The following is a 17,023-nucleotide window of genomic DNA, read 5'->3' on the forward strand; positions in this document are numbered from 1 at the left end:
ATAATCTCTTTATTTTACATAGCTGATTAGCAACCTTATTTCTATCTGCAACCTTCAATTCCCTGTTGCCATTAAGATAACATATTCACAGATTACATGCATTAGGATGTGGACATCTTTATTCCCCTGTGGACCATCATGCTGCCACTCCTCTGGGTTCTCCAAGGGCCTCACCTTCAGGCACAGACAGGCCAGATCACAATCAGGATGTTCCCACCTGTGTCAAAGAGGTCCTTTCTGCCACCTGCCTGCTTCTCACTCAGCTCAACCTGTCCTGCACTCCTCTTCTCTCCTCCCCAATTCCCAGCCTTAGGTAGAGAGAAGCTGAGCAGGAAGCACCAGCAGGTTTGGACACAGAGGAGGAGGATATGAGGCTGGCTGCACCAGGGCTATGGAAAGCTCCGGGGGGAGGCGGGGCGGGGGGGGGGGGGGGGGGGCGGTGAGCACTTCCCACCCAGAGATACTGCACTTTCCAAGAACTAGGGCCAGAGCCTGTCCTGTGAGGACTCAGATCCTGAGGTCTAAGGACAGCTCTAAGGCTGGAGGAGTAGCTGGCCGAGTATCAGAGCCCCTCTATGGCTGCATCCCGGGCCACTCTGGACAGCCAGAGTTCATCTGGCCATCCTCTCTCAGATGATGATGCCTATCATCATTCCCCTTCCCCTCTCCATCCCTGGGCCTTAGGCTGGAACACTTAGGGGCCCACCAGAGAGAACCTCTGTCCCAGAGCTGCTTGATGAGCACCCGGAGCTTCTGAGACCCAGCAGGGTGGCCTGTGGGCAGGGCAAGGAGAGAGGGGCTGGACAAAGCCTTTGGCTCTCCAAGTACAGTGATCACCTTGCCCCAGTTTACCCAGGGCTTTCTCAGTGGTAGCACTGAAAATCCCTCACCTCGGTCCAGAGCAAACTGGGACAGTTGGTTACCCTACATCCAAGGCCCTTTGTACCTCCTAATCTACCCTAGATTACCTCTGCAGCCCTGGACAGCCAGCTCTTTGGACTCTTAGATGCCAAGTTCTGCACAATATGTGGGCGTGGAGAGATCTGTGGGTGGAGGAGGGGCCCCAGGCTGGTGTAGGGGAATATAGACTCCTGCTTGCAGCATTGCCAGCAGACGTGTCACACATGGACACAATGCCTGTGTCTGCATGGGATGGAGCTTCTAGATACCTGTATGGGGGAGTGAGAAATCATGTTTGCCCGAGTCTCTAAAAACTGTAATATCCTGATTACCTGGGTGATGTATTGCAGGTAGCTTTAATTAATGTGTCTCTTAATACTCATCTGTATTTCTTATTCTGTACAATTAAACTTTTTACTAGTGTACATTTTTAATAAAAGAAAGTAATTAATGACTCTGCCTTCATGTCTCCCCCAGCAGTCCTGCTGAGGGACGTGGATGGGATATACTACATGGAGTGGGACATAGCAGCCTCTGCTCTGGCTGCTGGTTGGTCATGGTCCGAGGGTCTTCTGCAGTGGTAGAGCTAGTTACTACTTTGTCCTCCTGCCTCTCAGTCTGTCCCCTGCACTCCAGAGTCCAGCCTCGCTTGTCCCCAGAGTGCGGGAGGACTCAGAGAAGCCAGGTGGGCAGTGGACAGAACAGGTAAGCAGATGCTGACTTGGGGTTTTACAGGAAATGCTCTCAAGTGCCAGTCCTGCCTAAGCACTGTGAGAATACAGAGCTCCTGGGGAGCTTCCAGTCTGGAGAGATTGGGTCCCCACAGACCACAAGGGGAGTGGCAGAGAGGAAGGGGACAGGCATTGGATGGTGAGGCTGTGCTTTTCTGGGCCATCAGCTAAAAGAGGGCCCCTGGGTACCCTGTACATGTCTTAGTTTGGCCAGAGACCAAAAATGGGTTTCTAGTGAGTGATCCCCAATAGGGGCAGATGGTCTCCTGAGCCAAGTACTCTGGCTGCTGGCCAGTTCATGACAGAAGGGTGCCTTGGAAAGTTGGACACCCCTTCAGGCCCTCCTCTCTGTCCTGTCCCCACGCCCTATCTAAGAATGTCAGGCTCCATACCTAGGAGCACAGCCCTCACCCTGGCTCTCGGCATCCTGATATCCAGCTCTTCTCCCCACCCTTGAAAGTCCAGAAGGAGCATTTGGAAAGAAGCTCTGGATCTTCAGCAGAGGCAGTTACACTTCACCTCCCACAAGCAAGGACTGAAATCCACCATTACCCTGGTGTGGCTAAAGTGACATGACTTCTTGACTTGTTCTTAGTTTTAGGAAAGTGATAGCTATTCTGGCCTAACGACTACCTCCCTATCCACGCCTGGTCCCCAGACACCAACTGTGTATCCATATAAATCCCTCATCCCATAGAGTCAGCTTTCTCAGAAAAGCCTAGTACAGAATTCCCACCACCTGCACCCTGGGACTCCTTTGGCCTTGGCCACTTACTTTGCTCCTGAACTAAGTTCCCAGACATATCCCTTCACGACTCTTAGCAAAGATGTGGCTGATTATTTTTAATTGCTCTGGAAGAACTCACTGCACCTACTGTAATTCTGGGCAGATTCAGGATTAATTGATAGTACAAGTGAGAAGTGGTATCTGACTAGACACTCCCATATCCACGTGGCTTTTAGGGAAAAGGAGAGGGCAGAAACTGAGAAGGAAACCCAGACCAATCCAAGGCAATTGTCCAGAAATGGAAGTAAGGACCCCATTATCTAGGCTGGGGTCTGGAGGGCAAGCGAGAGCTTTTCCTGAAGGAAGCTTGCCAGGGAGTCTGAGAACTCCCCTGGTATAGGACAGCAACCAGCCAGATGCCAGGGGTGCTGTATTTGCTCAGGGACCAAGAAGCCAGGTTAGATTCCAGACAGCCATAGTTCCAGGACTATGAGACTCTAGTCTCATGGCTGGAAGTAGGATGCACCTGTGAGTAGTCCTGGTGCTTATACATTCACCCAGAGTTCAGATTTCTGAGTACCCCAGGACCTAATGAAGGGTTTGGTTTAGAGCAGAACAGGAGAGTTCTCATTGCCTTACTCAGACAGAAGCGCAGCTGAAAATTCCTCTTTGATCCCTAGAGCTGAGATAAGGCCTAGCAGGCCAGAGTCCCCTGCAGTTGGAAGCAGGTTCACAAACACGCTGGGGTGGCCAACCCGCCCCTGCCCTGAGGCCAAGTTACAGCCCTGTTTGTGTCCTACCCTCCCCGGAGCCCCACCCCTTGAAAATGCAGGTGGCTTCCAGGGCATAGGTAAGGCATCCCTCCCTTGAGGACCAAGCTAACCCCCACCTCCTGGGGCTCAGGGGCCTGTAGCAGCAGCGCCATGTTGCCCAGGAAGAAGGAGAACAGGGCCGGAGTCCCACAGTATCCAGAGTGGATGCAACTCTTGTTGCCTTCCCTCTGTGTCCCCAGATGCTCTCTTGGCTTGAAGTGCTAGTGCCCTGTCCCAGACAAGCTCTCCCAAACATCCTTCCCAGGCCTCAGTTTCCTTCTCTGCCAACAGCCTAATATGGTGGAACTCATCTGGGTTCTGGGCATAGGGAGGTGTGGGCTGGAATCCAGGCTCCATGCTTTTTAGCTGAGTCATCCGGGGCAAGCGCCCTATACCAACTGAGCTTTCGTCACCTGGTCTGCAAACAAGGTGCTGTGGTGGGGCACCAGTATGACAGTGCATGTGGGAGTTTGGCATAGCACCTGCTGTGGGGTGAGCACCCAGGACTTTTGTTGTCATTTCCTGGCCAGACTTGAAGGTCCTTCCCAGTTCCTCCCATTTCTGAGCTTGTGGAAATAGAGGAGGGATGGTGGGTTGGATGTCTGCCTCTCCTCTTATACTCAATCCCTATATCCTTGTCTCATTACCTCTAGTATCTCCCCAACTAAAATGAAACTTAGCATAGACTCCCTAGGCCTGCCTCCCCACTGAGCTTACAGAAGTAGGAGCTGCTTCTGCAATTCCCTACCACCAGAAAATCAGCAGAAATGAGTATCTTGGGAGCTGCCTGGAGCTAGGAAAACCACATGGCCAGCCAACTATGCCCTTGTATTGCCTTAGACTTGGCCTCACAAGGGAAGCCTGGCTGACAAAGACACATGTCACTCTGCCCAGTAAGTTTAATCCTGAAAAAGAGAGTGCACCAGCCCCCTGCCATTCTCCTGCCCTTGTGACCACTGTCATAAGTGGGGAAAGGTTAGTGCAGAGGTCTAGTGAATTTCATGCATCCTTATCATGGAGGGTTAGTCGTGCCCAAGTTAAGCAAGAGCATTGCATCTGGTGGACACAAAGCCTCCCTAGGTGCTTCCACAGGGCTGCTGAGGAAATGTGTACCCTGCTAATGTAACAACTTTGGAATCTGTACAAAGAGTGTGAAAGAAGTCCAAATGGTCCCAGAGAGTGGCAGCCTGGCAATGACTCAATGTCACCAACCAGTGGGATTCACTCCCAGAAGAAAGGACTCTACCTCCAGCCAGGTGCAGGACTTTTTCCTGTCTTTGACTTCCAGAAATCTGGGGAAGCTCTTATCTTGCACATAGCCCACTGACAGATGTTGAAGACTAATTTATGAAGAAGGGATGGTTTGCATTTGTCTTCCCTGAAGATTTTCTGTAATCATGACCCTCTCTATGGGCAGCTAACATATTAGCCTCTCTTTTTCTTCCTGTTGTCGAGTGAGCTAAATGAATAAATCAGCCCAATTAAAGTGATGTCTTTGGAGTAAGGCAATGAAACCTATAACTAACCATAAATGCCCCCTGAATGTCCATAGATTTAGCCAGAGTTCTAGCTGGTATGACCAAGCCCCAATTTGCCAGTTTACCCCAACAGAAAGTAGTCCTTAATGACAATGTTACCACAACCCCAACAAAACAGTTCTTTCATTGACCTCCTAGCTTGATTAGCCAAGAGTTTCCACCACTAGTGCTTAGACTCAAACTCTGGAGAATGAGCCACAAAAGCATTGACAGACCCTGAGAATCACCTTAAAATATTATGCTCAAATTTGGGTCCCGTTATACTGGTGTTGCTCCGTTTGGGCACCAACTGGCTAATGAGTTAGAGTCAGCTGCTATCACAGTTACTGTCTCCCCTGTGAGGCCTGAGCTGAGGTCCATGGCAGGGTGTGATGGGACAGCTTGGAAGGTCTGGCTCTATCCCACACTGCTTCTTGAGGCCCAGTCCCCAGAACCCAGCTCCCTTGTGATGGGGAGTAGTTAGAGTTTGGGAGTTCATCCCTAGATATTTCGAGTTACTCGCAACTGTTTAGGACTCCTGGGATAAGAAGAGCTAGAAGAAGTCAGGACTCCACCTTGGCTTTGGAGATTGGAAGGCTAATGGATAGAATTCCTCTCCCATTTTAATAACTTTTTTTTTTCATTTTAATAACTTTTAAGTGATAAACTAACATCACATATCAGACCTTGCAAGATTGCCATAGCTACCTGGGACTTCAGCATACCCGCTTGCCTACTCTCTGTCAGGGATTAGGTTGAAGGACCAGAGGAGAGCAGAAAGGTCAGAAGCAGTCAATGCCATTTGCTCTGGGTTGCATCCCTTCCCTCCCATCCCTCCTTAGCCCACTGTACCTGGTTTCACACCACCCCCAACATCCTTAGCTAGAGAAGTCATCACCCCCTTCAAGAGTTTGCCAAGTTTCCAGTTAGAAGCCACACAAGGCTAGAAGTTAATCCAATACTTGTCAATAAGGGCTCGGCCTTGGAGGTGAGAAAGGTCATCTCATCCATCCCTCTACTCCCAGGTGAAAAATACAGGTGGATCTTCTACTGGGAAGAGCTTGATATTGGGGTCCCTCCAGGCATCCACAAGCAAAAGGCCCACCTGGCAGGAAGCCACCTGCTATTCAAAGAGCATGTCCAAGATCAGGCAAAAATACTTTGAGTTTGACAGAATGTCAGACTGATCCTTGCTCATTTTCTAGGTTTTTTTTCATCATTTTCTCACTCAGCCTTGCCTTCCCCACAGGGGCCCATATTCCTTCCAGAGGGCTGGGCCGAGGGACAGGATCTAAGTCCAGTTTCTGGGACTGCACTATAGATAAGCATCCACAGGGCTTGGTTTCTCTGAGGAACCTCCTTACCGCCATGACCTCACTCCCTAGATGATGCGAGTTGTATCAGCTGATTTCCCTTGGCCAGCCTGCCTACTACTGGGTACTGTTTATGCCTCAGGGCCAGAGGCTGGGGATGGGGGTGGGGGAGACATGAGAAAGGTCCATATCCAGAACTCTCGCCCTTAGACATTCCTTTGACTTGGGCCTTATCTGAAGGGGGCATTGCCATATGGCAGTGGTTCCCAGCCTGTGGTTTTCAGAAACTCTTCTGATCAAATATACTGCTTCATAAAGATTTTGTGTGCTTAAGTTCAGCCAGAACCCTGAAGAGACATGGGAGAAGGAAACCTGCTTGTTGTGAGGTCATCCAAGGTTTTCTTAGCCCATTTGTGCATGGTACACTACAGGTCTTGTATTTAGCACCAATATATTATTGCTGGCCACCAGAATGGTAAAATACTCTTGAATTGGCAGGTGTCCATCCCTAGTGTTCTCCAACAACCCCAGCCTCTGCCTCTCAGATCTGTCCCCAACCCAGTATCTATCTGTACTGTCCAGTATGGTAGCCATTGACCACATGTGGCTATTTACATTTTAACTAAAAATTCAGTTTCTTGTGCTCACTTCAGCAGCACATATACTAAAATCCAGTTTCTCCATCACACTGGCCACATTTCCAGTGCTCAGTTGGTACATGTGACTTCGCCACTACCTACTACAGTGGACAGTACAGAGGGAGAGGACATTTTCATCACTGCAAAAACCGGACAAGGAATGCCCACCACAACAGGCCTCAGGAACCTGTTTTGGGCTGGTGTCTGTTGTAACTGTCCATGACCATGCAGTACTAATTGTTAACTTTTTGAAGTAGCATCTGAATACCCTTGGATTTGAGTTTAGCAGGACATATAGTTTATGGGACACATTACTCAGAACTGAAAAACCTAACACTGTCCAGACCTTGGAGCCCCAGTTCAACTCACAGCCTGGCTATAAATCTAAGGGCAAGTGATTATATTTATATGAGCATGTCCCTGTACTGTGATTGTCCCTTTTTCCTGTCATCTTCTCTATGAACATAACTGGAAGGCTTCTGCAATAGATGCATGTCACTGCTCACCCCCCAGTCAAGTTCAGGCAGGATGCCAAGAATGACTCCATCAAAATAAAATGTCTCTGTAAGAAAAAAAACCACTTGCAGTTTATCTCTAAATAAAAGGCCACACCCTTTATAAACAATTAACTTTTTATAAAAAGATAAATGTACATATTTACACACATGTACATATGTGGTCACACATGACTTAGTGGTTAGATGGCGTTTCCAATTTTAAAAATCACACCAAGACGCTCCCACTTCCCTCCCAGGGCCTGCTGAGGGCTGCCAGGGCCTGCCTGAGGGGGCAGGTGGGCGCAGGGCAAGGCACAACATAAATAAATGTAAAGGCTGAGAGCTTGGGGGAGACGTTAGTGTACACCTCTGATCAGAAAAGTGGCAAGGTCCACAAGAAAAAGTGCCATGTTCTTTCCCAAGCCCCTGAGCCCAAGCAGGGCGGAGCTCCTCTACAGCTGAGGGAGCACTGTCCTGCAGGGCCCCGTTTCCTTCACATTTCACTGGCTTTGGAACAGTCCCTAGGGCTCAGCTGGGAAGGGGGGGAGGGTCTCTGGGAACAGGATTCCCTTAGTGCAATTGTCTCTTAGTGCAGAGCCAGCCCTGGGGTTGGTGCTGTGCTTCTCTGAGGTCACTGGTCTGTTCCCTTGGGCCACCTCAGCAACAGCGAGACCCTTTCAAGGCAGTCGGGCTGAGGGGGAAAGCTGGAGGCTGACTCCTCTCTGAGAGTTCCATCTGACACATCAATCTCATAATCCCATCTTCCCAGGAGGCAGGGCCAGCTTTACCCCACAAGATGAGCCCAGACCCTGGCCTAACAGAACCTAAAGGGTCACTGTCCTAAGGAGGGAGGTTCCATCCCTGCTCAGCAATGGAGTCATTCTCTGCCATGTCAAGGAGCCCACAGGAATCCTGTTTCTTTGCATCATGGCAACCATGATGCCAGGTCCTGCTCAACACCTAGGGGAGTCAAAGGGGCCAGGGCCCAGCTATGGTGCACAAGGAATGGCCTGGATGGAGGGCAGTCTGACTGGAGTCAACAGGCTGTCCAGCCAGCTGGTGTCCATGTTCTTCAGATCTGAAGAGATCAGCCCAACATACCCTAGAAGATGTGAAGAAGGTTGTATGAGGATGGAGGGTAAAGACAGGTGTGTTCCCCTCCTGCCCCTCAGCCCTATCCCTGTAGGCCACAGACACAGCCGCCTCTACTGTCCCCACATGGCAGTAAGCACCCTGCCTCCATCTTCAGGCAGACCTGAGTACGTGGGAGCAGCAGCCAGTTTGTAAGCTGTCTGTACCAAGAAGAGTTGAAGAAAGATGCTTTGCCTCTCCTGCTCCCTAGCCCAGTCCCCCAGCCCTTTCCTACCCACCCCCTGCCAGTTTCTCGCTTCTCGGAGAAACCTTCCAGCTACAGGGACTTCTTACCCCCAGGGCTGTCAACTTCTGGTTCGTCCTTGCAGCTGAAGTCTCCATAGAGAGAGGGGGGCTGAGTCCCAGGTTCATTTAGCAGGTACCCCTTGCCATCCACGTTTGTCGGCTGCCACCCCGTCTGCTCCAAGAGCTGGTGACAGAGGAATAAGGAACCATCAGGTTACTTCCAGGGCAGATTCATCCTCTGGTCTTGCCCTCAGTGAGCCAAACCTTCCCTACCAGCATCGTACCCTTGGTCATTTGCATGTTCTCAGATGGATGCAAATGTGGACTGTGGTTAGGACAGGGGCCTGCGAATTGTGGATCTGCCCTGGACTCATGCTCCTACATCTCCCCTCTGGCACAGAATCTCCTAAGACTTTCCCCCTCAGCTGAGTGAGGACATACCAACCAGGAATGTGGCATAAAGTAACAGCATCACAAGTCAAGAAAAGAAAAGAAAAGCTAGAGATAGGGAGCTATGCCTACGTCTCAAGTTTTCTATGCTGATGAAACACAGCCTGGGTACAACTACTGCAACAACTGTTTTATATTCGCTTTTAAGATTGAAGCAGGACAAAAAAAAAAAAAAAAAAAAAAAAAAACAACACACCCCTGGAGAATAATTTGCTTTAAGGAAAAAAAGAAAAGAAACAAAGAAAAGGAAAAAATCCCTCATCAGATCCCAGATCCCAAAAGCTGATTATTAAAACCTGATGTGCACTTCCCTAACTAACAGGGCAGCAGGCCTGGGGCCTGTTGGGGCAGAGGACGCAGGCCAGGGACCAGGCACTGGTGCTGGCTGACTCAGAGTGGTTCCAGGCCCTAGGGCTGCCTCCAGGACAGCCTGTCAGAAACCAGGCCTCCCCACTGTCCTCACTTCCCCAGTGTCTTTCCCACCAGCCAAGGAGGGCACAGTGGATGTGGCACTTATAGGATGATACAAGCAGCCAGGTCACAGTAGCAGCTGCCTCCACCCTCCAATGTGTTGAGCTCTAAGTAGTTTTCTCTCTCCTAAGAAGCAGCCACTTCACAAGAGCGCTCAGGGAGGAATGCGCTTTACCTTCATGATGTCCTCAGTTAATTTCCCTTCTTCGTCCTCATCTGTTGTGGCTGTGGATGGGGAAGAGCAGAGAGGTTAGAGGTTGGCTGGTAGTCAACCAGGCTTGCCCCTGCAGTTCCACCATAGTGCCTGCCCTACCACGCACGTGCGTGTGCGCACACACACACACACACACACACACATACCTCCCAGCAGACATGTACCTGCTATGGACATTCCAGAACAGGACACTGTCCTTGTGACTCAGCCTCCCGCACCCTGAAGCCACACCTCTTCCCACCCCCTTGCTTCCTTCCTCACCCACAGAGACTGGGCTGCAGAGGAGCCAGGGAACTGAGCAACCTCAGACCCAAATACAGCCCCTGGGCCCCCTTCCCTCTTTTCTCCAGCACAGCACAGTCATCTCGGTCAGTGCCAGGTAGAGTTCTGAGCATCTTCTCTCCCTCAGGAAACCCTCCCCAGGACCCAAACAGGCAGGCATGTGGGCCGCAAGGGCACAAACCTTCAGAAGTGGAGGGCATAGGTGACACCTGGAAGCTGTAGAGGTCACTGGTGCTGTCCGGCACTATCTCTGGGATGTGCCAGTCAGGGAGAGTACTGGTAACGGCACACGGTGACAATGCTGAGGGACAGCAGAAACCACAGGTCAGAACTGGCTGCTTTCTGAGTTTGCAAGACATGCAGCATCCCTGACCCCGCGGCCTGCTCCAACCTGCCACCCCCTCCTCAAGCACGCTGCCTCCTGGACCCAAAAGAAGGAGCCATCCCATTGTGACCTTGTGTGGCCTCCTGCCAGACCTGGCCTACCTCACCTGGAGTAAGGTCCCGCTCAACCTCCAAATCCTGCCCCATGTAGCCGTGAGCTGTGTAGCTGCTGTGGTCATCGGGCAGGGTGGAGGTGCTGAGTCCATCAGAGAAGGTGTCAGGACTGGAGTCACCACATGACTGCAACAAGAGAAAGGAGCTTAGGCCCAGGCTTGCCGTGGCACTTCTCCCACTGCCCACCCTGACTCCCGGGGGACCAAAGACTAGTAGCTCAGGGCCACACTCACCTTCCTCTTGGCCTTGCTCTTAGCATCTCGGCTGGACTTGGACTTTCTCTCTACAAAGCAGATGGGCCATCAGTCTTGGTACAGGTACACCAGCCCCCGCTGCCCTTCTTCTTCCCTCCCTTTGAGCTTCCCAAGGATCCAGAGCCCTTGGATACCTTTTCTCTGGTTCTTGGTGAGGGGTGGGAGCATCCGGTACACCCGCACAGCTGAGCTGCCTTTGTTCCTGCTCTGGTCCTTCACTTCCTCAATATCTGGCAGGGAGTTCATGGCACAGCGAAAGTTGGCCTTCCATGTCTTAGGATCTGGCTCCTTTTCCCCGGCTTTGTATCGACCTAGTCGGCAGAAGAGTGAAGAGGACTATAAGGACCAGAGGTGGGAATCCTTAGCTGCTGTCTGGCCTGGGAGGAGGAAGGCAAGAGTACCCCTAAGCTCTCATGCTGCCAGAGATCCACACTAGCCAAACAGACGGTATTCCTGGGTGACCCTCTACAAGCCCTGGGGCTTCTCAAATGCCCATGCTTGACTCAGACACATCCAGCAGACCTTTCTGAAGGGCCCAGCCAGAAGCACTAGAGGGCCTGTATGTCTTCACGGGCTGTACTGGTGCTGGACCAGAACCAGTCTCCCTGCTTGGGCTGTTAGCAGCCAGAGATTAAATAAAGACTAGGGTTTATCTGATGTTTCCAAACACAGCAGTGGACAAAGAGGAGGCATCAAAGAACAGTTACTGATAGGTGTGCTGTCTGATCTGAGATGGACCAAGAGCTCCAGACCTCAAGGATAAAAAGAGGCTGCCAACCAGATGGGCCTTGGGCCAGGACCTTGGTAAACATCAAGAAAATCAAAGACTTGGGTCTTTCAGTATCCAGGCTCACAACTGCTTTTGCCCCAAGGAGCTTTAATCCAGCTACAAACTCCCTGAAATCACACTTTCTAAGACGCTGATTTCACAGGTTCCTTTAAGAACTTGCTGAAGACGCTGATTTCACAGGTTCCTTTAAGAACTTGCTGAAATGATGGAACTTTTCCCCAGAAATACAAATCTGCCCCCTGCTCACCCCCAAATTTTGTACACAATCTCAAGGAACCCGATGAAGAGCCTCTGTGTTAATAGAAGTGATTCCTCTAGTCTTCTCCTTGGCCCTCCAGGGCTGGAGACCAGGGCACACACCTGTGTGAATAGCCCAGCTCCGGAACAGACAGGCATCCTTGTTGATGTCCCAGCCATGCTTGGCAGCATGCTTCCATGGAATCTGGAAAATCATCTCCTCCTGAATGGCACACACACACATATATACAAGGCTGTGTCAGCTCAGAAGCCACAGGGTTTTAGCAGGAGCCTGCCCAGCCCCGCCGCGCCCCCCCCCCCCCCCCCCAGTCTGAGAAAAAGCTGACTTCCCCTTTTCACCCTGACATCTGGCTTGAGTTGACCCATCCTGAGAATGGCTTAAACAGACTACTCTATCATTCTAGATCTCTCAGAAGGGGCTCTGGGTTCTGAAGAGCTATGGCAGTATCAGCTCACCAAAGCTCTCCCTCTGCCTGTTACAGGTGTGCTGGGACCCATAAGGAGCACCTTGGGATGCTCTCTGGCTTTTCAGCACCAACGCAGAAGTGAAAACTCCATCCATTAAATGGGGATGCTTAGGACAATTGGGACCACTGGCTCCTACACAGGGAGGGAGCCCTGGGCCAGTCTTGGATGCTGACTACCTGTGTGACACTGGCACTGTCCCTATACCTCCTGGTCCCTCATTGGTTTCTCTTCTGTGAAATGAGAAATCACAGTGACAAATATAAAGACTAAGTCTCACTGTTATCATTACTGGTGGTTAACACTTTGGATTTCTGAGTTTGATTGCTCAGGTTCAAATCTTGACTTGATCACTTTTTGTGTCATCTCATTATCTACTTCTCAGTGCCTCAGTTTTCCTTATCTGAAAATGGAGCTATTAACAGGATCTACTTCACAGGGCTACTGTGAGGATTAAATGACACAACGTAAGTAACAGACGTAGCACAGTAATCACACTTGCTCATAGGGAGTGGACAGTAAGCATTATTATGAATATTGTTATTACTACTATGTCTGCAGGGTTTGTGCACCAGCATGAGGTTTCTTGAGCCTGGGCCAGCAGTGCAAGGTTAATTCTCAGGTCCCTTGCTCCTCCAGCCATCTTCTCACCACTAGGTGCTCATTTCTCTGCCTCCTGGCTGTTTGGAACCCTGTAGGATGCTGTATGTTTGCAGGAGTCTCTCGTAAAAGAGACCAGAACTCTGGCTCTGCAGATGCGGGGAGAGTCTTGCTGATGCAAACTGTCAGTGCCCTCAGGTGAGTGCCCTGTCCATATCAAGGAAGGGAAGAAGGCAGAGCGGCCCAAGGCTGGGCCCTTGCATACTGCCTGCAGGCAGGACCCACTGGGAAACAAACACATCTGCCTCCTCCTCATCACTTCCGTTTTTGAGCTGCATCTGAAGCTTCGGTCCCCTCAAAGAACATGTGTTAAAATAGTGGCATAAAAACCCAGAAGGTGACACTCACTTTATTAATCCAGATCAGCCCTGGGATTTGGTTGGAATTAATCTGCATCTCTAGCCAGGGTCTCATGCGCATCCGAGTGATGGGCATGTTGGCTGTGAAGAGAAAACAGACGCTCCTGTTTGGAGTCTGCAGAGCAGCCCCTTAGGCACTACCCTGCCTGCAACCCCCACCTCCACCCCCCCACCGCAGCCCAAGGTCATTCAGTTAACTCTCCCCTGCCCTCCACCAGGTACCAAGTAGTATAATCATGGGAAAGAAGGCTTTCACCAGAACAAAACTGTTCTCCAAATATTTTCAGCATCATGGGCAAAAACAATTAAGCCCCTTCCCTCACGATCCTCTAAACACTCTGGGGAGGAGACAGGCGTGCAAGTGATAGTTTCAGGATTTATGTGCAGAAGAAACAGACAAAATACACAGATATTTTAATGCCAGAACTTTCCTCCCCAAATTCAAATCCTTTGGTAAGGGACAGGCTTCTTTTGGTTGATGCCCATAAATCCCCCTACTTGAGTTGCCGCCGCTACCACTAGCTAGCCGTGCACTGGTGGCAAGCAACCACCCTGCACTCTACCGGGACCCTGCACCCCCCAGTCTGTTCTATGCTGCTCCCAGACCAGGTACCCCTCCCGGTCTGGCTCCCGTCCTCCGCGAAGTAGCCGAAGGAACACCTGTGGCGCCTCTTCGCATGCGTAGCCTCAGCAGGTCCACCGGCCTTTCAGGCAGCAAGTCCCCCCCCTCCCCGCCCCAACACCTGCACGTACAGCCCGAAACCTGAGGCCTGGGCGCGGAGCTGGGGGCGCCGAGTCTCCCGCACCGCTAACGGATGCGCGCGGCAGGTCTACCGAGCGGCGCAGAGGCCCGGGGGCTCCGCGCACACAGATCCGCGACCCGGCCGGGCGCCGGCAGGCTCGGCAGGCTCGGCTCGTGGGCGGTCCACGCCGCGCGGCCCGCCCTCCCCGCCGCGGCTCGCCGCTCCGCCAGCGCCCTCCGGAGCCCGCGCGGGGGCCCCCGCGACGCCGCGCGCCCGCGACTCTCCCGGCCGGGGGTCGGCCCCGCTTCCCGGAGCCCCGCGCGCCTTTGTTCGACGCCACCGACCGCCCCCCCGCGGCGAAGGCGGACTCACCTCCGCAGCGGCCGCGATCCACCCGCGGCGCCCGAGGGTCCCGGTCGGCTGGCGCGGCGGTGTCCTTGCGGCGAGCGCGATCCCGCAGGGAGCGGCGCGAAGGCAGAGGCTGCGCGGGTCGAGGGGCGGGGGGCACGGCTGGCCTTGGCTTGGCGCGGCTCCCTCGGCCTCGGCCCGGCCGGGCTCCGGCGCACGTCCTGCCTCGACGAAGGAGTGGCGCGCTCTGCCGGGGCAGCGGCGCCGGCGAGAAATCTAAACACTTAGCGGGATTCCCCCAACCCAGGCCCGGCCCCGCCTCCCGAGGAGCCGCGAGGGCGCCTATTGGTCGGTGCCGCCCCATCATTTCGGGGAAATCAGGCTGTTGTAGAGCTAGCGGCGAAGGGGAAGTACAGGGCGGCTGCTCCTCCCCACCCCCTCCGGCCGGCGCCGCCGCCCTGGGGCGACCGCGGGCCCGCCCCGTCCGCTCCCCCTCCCCCTGCCCCTGCCCTGCCCCTGCCCCTGCCCCCACCCCCGCGGCCCGGGGAAGGCTGTCCTGGAAAGCCGGACGCCCCCGGCCCGCACCCGCACCCGCAGCCACTCCCCTCGCTCCGCGTTCTCCGGGCCTGCTCTCAGCCTCCTCGCCGGGCGCGGGGGACGTCTGTCTTCCGAGCGCAGGTGAGCAGGTCACCCGGGCACCTGCTGTCCTCTTCAGAGCGGACAGCCCGGGATTGAAACCCCGTAAACGAGCCTGGCTCCTCAAACCTGCTAACGGGGTGCCAAGAAGGAAGCGTCTGGGCCCTCCTACTACTCGCTTCTGGAGGGGCGGCCGGCCCCCAGGACCCTCACCTGCCTTGGGGAAGTCCAGGAAAGCCTACTGCGCCTGGGGTGCTGACTGGGGCTGCGGGAGGGAGAGAGGAAATCCCAGTTTGGCCGCTGCAGGTGCAGCCTGGCACGGGACTGGGAACCTCAGTCTCCTCGACTGTAAAACAAGCAGCCCTAACTTGCTGGTTTACAGCTACCCAGAAACGATGTCTGTGAAGCACAGAGCCGCACTTGAGGACAGCAGGTGCTGTGTGGCTTTTGAGGTCCCTGCCCAGAGCCTAACAGCGACAGAGAGGCACCTCTCTGGGTGCCGCTTCTGGGTCTACATCCTTGGGGCTGCCATATACCTGACCTTAGGGAGAAGGAGAAGGGTTTCGGAGAAGCCCTGGCTACGGAGTTGGCTAGGGCTTGGGTACCCTTGCTCCCTAGCACTCCTGTCTTAGGCCACCTCCACAGCCTCACAGAGCCCTTACAGGGGTGCTCCTTAGCAGCAGCATTGGTGTTGCCTGTGGCCCTCGGCGCTTGGCCCAGAGAGGTTCTAGGCAGCATGGGGGAAGTTGCTTAGGGTCGGTCAAGACCATGGATGTGGACAAAGAATTAAGGAACCCAGGTCCCAGTCCCCTGGAAAGGGCAACCACTTAACTCTTGTGCCTTAAAGTAGACCTTGCCCCATTTGCACTCTCCTAAAGGCTGGGCTGAGTGTCCAGAACTCTGGCCTGGCATGTTCCTTCCTTCACCTCCCCAAAGCTGCTGACTCAGAAGTAAATTGCTCCTCTAGGCTGCGCTGGTTGTGTCACTCCCCTCACCCAGCTCTCCCTCCACAGCAGCACCCAGTTGCAATGGTACAGACTATAAATAGACACATTGATGCAGCATTCCACCTGTCAGTCACTCAGCTGCCTTCCTCCTACAGAGGAAATGGATGGGTTAATCCAATCCCCGTGCACCAGGATCTGATGCTGTGATTAACATGAAGCTTGGTTCCCAAGAGACCAACAAGAATGGGTCGGAGCTGTCTCCCAGAGAGTAGTGGGTGCAGTCCCTGAGAGAGAGGCCAAGAGACAGGAGGAACCACAAGGAATGAGCCTTAGCTGGCTAAGAAAAATGGAAGGTGCTGAGACCCAGGAAGGGGGAGAAGGGGTAGGGTGCTGTAAGTGACAGGTGGAGTGGACACCCACTACAGAAATCAAGACCTTCTGAGCAAGAAGAGCAGAAAGCAAGTGGCTCCTGAGTTGTGAAGTCTGTTTTCTGGGCAGCAAATGGATGCTTGTCTTGTCTTGAAGAACCTGATATAGGCACTGGAAAATTCAAAATGAGATCAGGGAAAGGAAGTTTGCATCTTATACGGTCTCAGAAATTGACCAAAATGACCCTTTTAAGACAATAGGAGTCTGTAAGAAGTGCTTTGACAAAAACTTTATTTTAATTCACAGATAATCATCTGCATCTGTATGTATATCTTTCATGCCATGAAATGTACTTCTATGATACATATTATTGGGTATATATTATTCTCTAATAAGGATAATTATTTACCCATTAATCTCCTATTAGGTTATTTCCATATTTTCTGAATACAAACAACACTGTGTAGCTGTATCTTGCCCATATCTTTTTTTTTAAATTTTATTTATTTATTCATGAGAGACACACAGAGAGGCAGAGACACAGACAGAGAGAGAAGCAGGCAGAGGGAGAAGCAGGCTCCATGCAGGGAGCCCGATGTGGGACTCGATCCGGGGTCCCCAGGATCACACCCTGGGCTGAAGGCAGGCGCTAAACCACTGAGCCACCTGAGAGACACACACAGAGAGAGGCAGAGACACAGGCAGAGGGAGAAGCAGGTTCCATGCAGGAAGCCTGATGTGGGATTCGATCCTGGGACTTTGGGACT

General features: G+C 52.6%; 2 protein-coding genes across 3 annotated transcripts in view; one reads left to right on the plus strand and one right to left on the minus strand.

Moving 5' to 3' along the window:
• The window catches only part of RAD50 (RAD50 double strand break repair protein), a 230,072-nt gene that overhangs the window by 67,698 nt on the left and 145,351 nt on the right, over positions 1-17,023 (plus strand). The window lies entirely within an intron of this gene.
• On the minus strand, positions 7,253-14,485 carry IRF1 (interferon regulatory factor 1). Its single transcript, XM_038552129.1, has 10 exons — positions 14,329-14,485; positions 13,203-13,294; positions 11,832-11,931; positions 10,816-10,992; positions 10,661-10,710; positions 10,421-10,553; positions 10,111-10,230; positions 9,609-9,658; positions 8,561-8,696; positions 7,253-8,237 (listed from the first exon to the last, which is right to left on the minus strand). Exons 2-10 carry the CDS (start codon positions 13,287-13,289, stop codon positions 8,125-8,127), a joined length of 966 nt encoding a protein of 321 aa, XP_038408057.1. The 5' UTR covers positions 13,290-13,294; positions 14,329-14,485; the 3' UTR covers positions 7,253-8,124.

This window comes from Canis lupus, chromosome 11 (assembly GCF_011100685.1).
Source record: "Canis lupus familiaris isolate Mischka breed German Shepherd chromosome 11, alternate assembly UU_Cfam_GSD_1.0, whole genome shotgun sequence".
Taxonomy (NCBI): Eukaryota; Metazoa; Chordata; class Mammalia; order Carnivora; family Canidae; genus Canis; species Canis lupus.

What these genes read in the sequence shown, in the direction of transcription:
- IRF1 (XM_038552129.1), bottom strand. Translation starts at nt 13,289, where the DNA reads ATGCCCATCACTCGGATGCGCATGAGACCCTGGCTAGAGATGCAGATT. An exon ending in TGAGCGGGACCTTACTCCAG is followed by an intron (nt 10,231 to 10,420) that starts GTGAGGTAGGCC and finishes GCTGTCCCTCAG; the next exon opens with CATTGTCACCGTGTGCCGTT. An exon ending in AGAAGTTGACAGCCCTGGGG is followed by an intron (nt 8,238 to 8,560) that starts GTAAGAAGTCCC and finishes CACATCTTCTAG; the next exon opens with GGTATGTTGGGCTGATCTCT.